The sequence below is a fragment of the Lepisosteus oculatus genome, chromosome 3 (assembly GCF_040954835.1).
Source record: "Lepisosteus oculatus isolate fLepOcu1 chromosome 3, fLepOcu1.hap2, whole genome shotgun sequence".
NCBI lineage: Eukaryota > Metazoa > Chordata > Actinopteri > Semionotiformes > Lepisosteidae > Lepisosteus > Lepisosteus oculatus.
This window is the reverse complement of record NC_090698.1, coordinates 42,148,493-42,156,287: the sequence shown is the minus strand read 5'-3', so window position 1 is coordinate 42,156,287 and position 7,795 is coordinate 42,148,493. Positions and strand designations below refer to the sequence as shown.

General features: G+C 38.7%; 1 protein-coding gene across 1 annotated transcript; it reads left to right on the top strand.

The window, feature by feature from the left end:
* The first annotated feature begins 351 nt into the window (after positions 1 to 351).
* Positions 352 to 7,125, top strand: bhmt (betaine-homocysteine methyltransferase). The gene is made up of 8 exons (XM_006626723.3): positions 352 to 461; positions 1,088 to 1,220; positions 1,384 to 1,496; positions 2,103 to 2,294; positions 4,417 to 4,564; positions 5,339 to 5,521; positions 6,131 to 6,359; positions 6,765 to 7,125. Exons 1-8 carry the CDS (start codon positions 390 to 392, stop codon positions 6,952 to 6,954), a joined length of 1,260 nt encoding a protein of 419 aa, XP_006626786.3. The 5' UTR covers positions 352 to 389; the 3' UTR covers positions 6,955 to 7,125.
* Positions 7,126 to 7,795: the final 670 nt, after the last annotated feature.

Here is a 7,795-nt window from a genome sequence, read left to right as displayed (position 1 = left end):
AAACTACTGTTTATTAGTTTTGTGCAGTAAACTTAAATTTATTTACAGCGAACAATTACAGCAGATCTTAGAACTGTTACAGCAGGCAGACAGGTCCATATCAAATGTAAGTGACGTTGTCAAAACATAACTACATACGACTGCACTATTGATAGTTATTTAAGCGATAATGGCAACAATGACGGTGACGTATAATGTGAAGTTTGGATTATCAGGATAAAAAGATGCATGTTCAGTATTTGTTAGTATAATTGTAGTTGTATGACTTAGTAAATACAGTTCGCACGGGTTTAAATGCTGGTTTCCAATCAGCAAGACGGCCTGGGATGACATCAGAAGCACCCACCCCTCGGGGAGTAATATATAACAGAGACTATTTGGCAGCACACATGAACTTTGTTGAGGTTTTGTTTAGTGTTATATCTGAACTTGGTAAAATGGCACCAGCGGGGTCCAAGAAAGTGAGTATACACACTTAGATTAAACCAGAAAGTTATTAATCATTTTCCTTTAGTTCTGCTACACTAACAACAGAAGCGTGAACAAAAGCGTGCAATGACTGCTTATACTTAAAAAAGAGACGTACAGTAGTGACAAAATAATATTTAAGAATGCAGTGTGTATTAACCGAATAAATACAATATTTAACAAAAAATGTCAGTGCGTAATTGGAGCGACGTTCTGTGCTTTTTAAAAAGGGTTTAAAACAGGATACTGGTTGAAGTAATATAGCTGAAATTTAAAACCTGGGATTTAGAATATCGATTTATTCCTGTCCCATCTGCGAACTGGTCTAAGCCAGTTGTGGGGTTTTGGCTACAGACCAATGGATGGGTTGTGGATGTTTGTGGTGTCCTTGAGCTTGAGCTGTTGTAGAGCTGTGCCTAGCCTAAGTATAGTTACAGTATTTAGAGCTATAGTTTGATACGGTGTAGAATAAGACCTTCCATAAAGTGAAGCAGCTAGTGAATACAAATGGTTTAATCCGCCTAATCGTATGAAAACATCTAAATCAATTTAAATTAATTCACAATAAGGTAAAATGTCATTTGATGATCCTGGGTAAATGTTAAAACGTGTTTTGCAGGGTATTCTAGAGCGCTTGGATGCTGGGGAGATTGTTATTGGTGACGGGGGGTTTGTGTTTGCCCTGGAGAAAAGAGGCTATGTGAAGGCAGGGCCATGGACTCCAGAAGCTGCGGTAGAGCACCCTGAGGCAGGTAAGATAACTTGAGTTTATTAACGCAAAAGACGGGTTATTGAGTTTAGACTGTATTCAGTTTTGTACAGTACGTTGCGCGCCCTTGCACTGATTGAATAATAGCGCTCCCGTGTGAGTAATGTGGTTTTTAACAATTAAGATGATCTCCTCTGCTCTTGCAGTTCGACAGCTGCACAGGGAATTTCTGAGAGCGGGAGCAAATGTCATGCAGACGTTCACATTCTATGCCAGTGACGATAAACTGGAGAACCGGGGCAACGACTTGAGAATATCTGTGAGTATTCTCCATTTCTTAGGGAAAAGTGTGGGACAGTAATTTACTGCATGACTTTTCTATATCTGCAACTCCTCACACCTGAAGAAAGCTCCACGGCCTAAACGTTGTGTTTTCTTTCTTCTCTTTTCAGCATGGAATAAAACTATTACTTGTTCCTTTGCAGCCTACACATGATGACACAGCTACCCACCTGAACTAATTTTCTATATCTGTATAACTTATTTCTGTTCTAACATATCAGTTGCTATGATATATAACATTGGATGAAATATCTGGAATATTGATCAGAATTAAATAATTACTATTGTCCTGTATGTTTAACTTGTACATCAAACATTTCTCTATGTCCCCTATATACTGTAGGTATTTAGCAGTACAGTAAGTCTGTATGTGTGTGTTTCTGCATGGATCCACCATTTTGTATACCAAGCATTTACTTCTGTCATAGGTTGTATCATAACCCTACTGTATGTTCTACTAAAATGAATCCGCTTAACTTAGTGTTTTCCGTGGTATCAACCTTTACTTTTTAAAAATGTTTTGCTCTGTTCCATTGACCTCTTTGGTTACAACTCAAATGATGACAGCTTCATTTTGTGCAAGGGAGAAAAAATCAATGAAGCAGCCTGTGACTTAGCCAGGGAAGTCGCCAATGAAGGAGATGCCTTGGTTGCCGGAGGAGTGTCCCAGACCCCTTCCTACCTGAGCTGTAAGAGTGAGAATGAAGTGAAGGCAATCTTCAAGAAACAACTGGAGGTCTTCATTAAAAAGAATGTGGACTTTCTGATTGCTGAGGTAAATGAATACAGGAGAGTTCCAGAAAGCACTAAACTATTTGTGTGTGTTACAGTACATAAACATTTAATATTCAAGAATGACGTTTTTTCTTCACATCAGTTCACAATATAGTCCTTACACACAAGGAGTTATAGATGTTGTACTAAAATAGTACAGTGTGTAACTGACCCATGCGTGTGTCATAATCTTTGCTTCTATCATTAGTCTTTTCACCAAGGACTGCATTTGAAGAGCTGTTCTAAAAGATTTGTGGAGAAGATGTGAAAGTAAGAATTCAGCTGTACTTGAACAATAAATTTCAGTTATTTCGTAATGCCATAAATTCATCACATCTCTCAAATAACAGGAATAGTAGTATCATTGATATTTTACAGTCAGAAATCCAGTGGGGTATAGATAGTCCTGTAAGATATTACTTTGACGGCGTTTGACAAATGAATGATGTCCACCAATTTAATTCAAACTTACCAAAAAAGTTTTCTGTTGTCTTTTTAAGTACAGTGCCTTGCAAAAGCATTTGACTTCTTTTAGTGATGTCCCTTTTTGATTAATTACAAATGACATGTACTTTTATGGATGAAAGAAGTAAGATGTTGGCAAAATCTGCAAAGAAAAACATGTTGATTTCATAAATATTCTGGCTCCCGAGCCAAAACTTGGTAGAAACATTTTTGTCAGCAATTACATATTTTTGAGTAAGTCTCTGCCAATTGTGAATAATGAGGATGTGGTGCAATTTCATCTTTGCAAACTTTCTCATGCTCTGTCAGGTTGTTTGGGATCAACTGATGGATATCAATCATCATGCTTTGCAACAGATATTGGATTTTTATCAGGACTTTGATCAGGCCACTCCAGGACATTCACTTACTTCTTGATAAACCACTCCAGTGTTGGCCTTGTGCTTTGGGTCATTGTCCTGTGAAAAGTGAATTTTCAACCCAGCTTTAGGTCTTTAACATACTGAAGCACATTTTCTTCTTGCATTAGCCTGCATTTGGTTTGCTCCATCCATTATTACCTTAGCAAGCTTCTCCATCCCTGGTGATAAGAAGCAGTTCCAAGATATAATGTTGACTCCACTCTTCTTGACAGTGGGGTTGGTGTTAATTGGATGATGCAGTTTATTAGATGTGCAAGAGACATATCAATTATTAAGACTATAAAGAACAAACTTTGTATCTTTTGACCACAGAACCTTTTGCCACACTTGCAGTATCACTTAAACGCTTTATTGCAAGCTCCATGTGAAATTTGAGATGAGTTTCTTTATGTTCCATACATGGTCATCATTTTAAAGTGACTGACATATTGTTTACTCTTGGACATTTTCTCCCATCACAGCTGTTGAGCTCTGTATCTCTTTCTAAGTCACCATTGGCCTCATGGTTGAATTCCAAACCACTGTGGAAGGACTGTTTGAACTAAGCAATGTTTGTATGGTATAATGCTCCACACCATCCATTTTTTTAATGATCTGGTTCACCATGGTCAAGTGGATATTAATTGCCTTTGAAATCTTGTCATGCCATTGTGCCTTTCTACAACTTTATCCTTGAACTTTTCTGCAATCTCTTTAGCTTCATGTCTGAATATTTGCTTGTAATTCATTACCTGAATGAGTGCCCTTACAAAGATGCACTTCTTCTGAAATCAGGTGAACCACTCTTATTGCACACAGACAGACACCATTTCAATAACTGAGCGATGTGCCAAAGTAATTTTGTGAAGTTGGACCAATTTAGGTTCATGTTATTTTTCTGAAGGACATCTACTATATTCAATCCTGTCACAATGACTGTGTTCAATACAGCAACAATACAGCAAGAGTTTATGTATCCCAAATGTTTTGTACTCACAATCACAATCATGTTTTGCTGCAGTACCTCCCAATTTCTAAAGCTGCACAGCAACATCATTGACAGAATGAACTGCTTTGCATCCATTTATAAAAAAAATGAAAATTTTGCTGAGACGTTCACAACCTATTTTCAGACATGTGAGCAACAGTCTGCTTGTTCACATTTCATGTTCCTGTGAGTCATCCCATCTACTCTTTCTAATCACACTTTGTGTTCCTGTAAAGCCCATTTGCCCCTGCTTTGTGTGTATCCCATAGTACTTTGAGCACGTGGAGGAAGCTGAGTGGGCAGTTCAGGTTCTGAACACCAGTGGAAAGCCGGTTGCAGCCACTCTGTGTATTGGGCCGGAAGGAGACCTGAATGGAGTCAGCTGTGGTGAATGTGCTGTCAGATTGGTCAAGGCTGGTAGGTTCAATCTTGGATTTTCTGGTTGTTCAGTGATGCTTTTAAAACATTTAAAACTTGCTTTAGTTTCCTTCCATGTGCATTATATGACATTCGTGCTAGAAAAACAACAACATTGTATGTCGAAGTATGTAGCTGCCTCAACATGCATTTCTTGTTCCTTTGCAACACTGTACAGTATGTTGACAATCAGATTATTTTAAGATGAAGAAAGACAGCTATAGGTATGAACCACAGCAGGGAATTTAATGCTTAATTTGATAAAGATTTATGAAGAAGACAAAATGGTGTCTTAGGTATTCTGAAGATTATACAGTATGCTTATTCTGTTCTGTTATACAAGGTTATATAAGGATTATAAGGATTGACACAGAGACCAGGCCAGGTTTATTTGCAAGTTTATTCAACAATTTATATTAATTAAAATACATTTGCTTAATGTATGTTCACTGCGTTTACAAAGTAGTTCAACTTGTCACTTTACAGAAATCCACTTTTAAAAGTGGATTTAAAACCATCCCAACATTTACAAAGTTCCCTCTGAAATAAAGCTGCTGCATTTACTGTATGTGCTTGACAAATGGAGATGAACTGACCTTGAAAGGCAGCTCGTGTTGGTAAAGACAATAAACTATATTATAAAATGTTGTGGTCTGAATGAAACATCTTGTTATTTATCTTTTCATGTTGTGTTGGAGTTTAAATAAATAAACCAGGATGAGAATGGTGATGAAATATTTTTGTTCTGACAGTGTGGCTGTGTTCTGTGTTCAGGTGCCAAGATTGTCGGTGTGAATTGTCACTTTGATCCCATGACGTGCCTGAAGACTGTGAAGCTCATGAAGGAAGGCCTGGAGGCAGCAAAGCTGAAAGCTCATCTCATGATCCAGCCCCTTGCTTACCACACCCCTGACTGTAACCATCAGGGATTCATTGACCTCCCAGAATTCCCCTTTGGTAAGGCCATGCTGTGCGTTCAGAATATCAGCTTGATATCTTAAGGAGGTTAAGAGAAATTCTGTTGTTCACTTCATCTTAATAGTGTCAAGTACACCTATCGCTTGAAACAGAATTATAATACTTGAAATATTATAATGGGTAGAAAGTTCTAATATTAAAAAGGTGTTTATGAAACATGTGATGATATATTCATATTTTTGATTGGTCTTAAAAAAGGAAAATATATTTTTATGAGGTGTTTAGCTCTTCCACTTCAGTTCATAGGTACATTGCTGAGTGAACAGAATGTAATCATTCTGGACCAAAGGCTTACCCAATGAAACACACTGCACACCGTGGGCTGAATTTGTTTTAAAATGTAATCATAATTGACTTTGTGTTTTTTCCTCATACAAAATAAGGAAATGACACATTCTGAATTTTGGTGTTAAAGACAGACCTGTTGCAACCGTTTGTAGATCAAATTAGATATTTTAAGCATGTTAAGCATGAGTTGGAAGAATTTCTGACTATATGTAAAGTAGACACAAACCTAATCAGTATAGTTTCTGACTACACGTTGAGTAGACACAACCCTATACATCAATTCATTTTTACACATTACAGCCTTGGAGCCAAGAATCCTAACCAGGTGGGACATGCACAAATACGCCAGAGAGGCCTACAACATGGGCATCCGCTACATTGGTGGCTGCTGCGGCTTCGAGCCGTACCACACCCGTGCCCTGGCAGAAGAGCTGGCACCCGAGAGAGGTTTCCTCCCTGACGCCTCTCAGAAGCATGGCAGCTGGGGTAATGGTCTGGACATGCACACCAAGCCCTGGGTCAGGGCCAGGTAAAAAGCCTCGGAAGCTTTTCAAATCAGTCTCGCACATTTACTGGCAAACAGTTTCTCCACAAGAATTTATTAGGCCATTGGAGGTGTTTTGAGATATGCAATATCTGCTACTGTATATGTACATTGATAATTCTTTGTGGGCGGTACTATACATTTTTTTCTTCCACTTTCTGTATAGCATGTGTGGGATTTGCAAAAACATTCTAAATATTACTTACTGAAAGCATTTACCAGCATTATCTGTAATCAGTTATTTTGCAGTATCAAAGCTGAAGCAGTCCACTGTCGTAAAAATAGCTTTAACAAAGAGTAACAAAGCAGCACACACACTCAGCCTTCACATTCATCCCACCTGTTGAAATGTACATCAACCTTAAGACTGCTTGCCCTGTTTTTGTGAAGGGCTCGTCGTGATTACTGGGAGAAGTTGCTGCCGGCATCAGGGCGCCCCCTGTGTCCTTCCATGTCTACACCAGATGGATGGGGAGTGACCAAGGGACATGCTGACCTGATGCAGCAGAGAGAGGCGACCACTGAGGGGCAGCTGAAGGAGCTGTTTGAAAAGCAAAAGAAGGCCAAGGTCACAGCTTGAAGTTCATCAAACAGCTCTGGGCTCAAGGGAGGCAAAGCGGGACTTTTTCTGTCCATTCCCATTTGATATTTTGGATATTGGGCACTTGCAACAGATGTGTTTTGTTTCTGAAAACTTTACTGGACCACTTCTATGCAATCATATGGTAATAAACAGAATTCATTACCTAAATCATTTCGATGGCAAGTTTTTTTTTATTAGTGTGTTGTACAATTTTAGTTTCCTTAACCTGAAAGAAAGTAAAGGTTTAGATCCAGAAAATGTGTGCGTAGTCCTGCTCAAAGTGAAGAAACAAAAAACATTTCCAATATGCTACTCTATATAAACACACAAGAACAACATAATCAGTTTTAAGGTAACTATGCTGCACAACAATGTTGGGTTATACTGTACACTCCTGTGGAAAAGACTTGTTGCTCTGAAAAAAGCGTTTTTCTTTATGTAGAAATACAGGTCTCTACAGAAGGTTTAATCATAGTCATGATCATTTAAGCTACATGTAAAAGTCCAAATCAATTATAAATCAGAAAAAAATTGTGACACAAAATTTCTGTTGAATGGGAAGAATATATGAGAGAACATCCATCAGAGAATCTCCCCCCCCCACCACTCCGACGGCAGGCGGAGCGACGCGCTGGTTGGAGTATTTCTCGGTTGCATTTAATGGCAACGTCAGCTCAAAGATTTGGTTCAAACCACCAAATGGAGACGGGCGCGCCGACAAGCGGACCCTGCTGATGCGGGATTAACGCTAGGATGAGAGAGATCCATCAGAGAATCATGGCAAACTAGAATAAGAATGTCTTTCCAGCTGAAGCTCTTCAGTGTGGGGGGTGTTTAC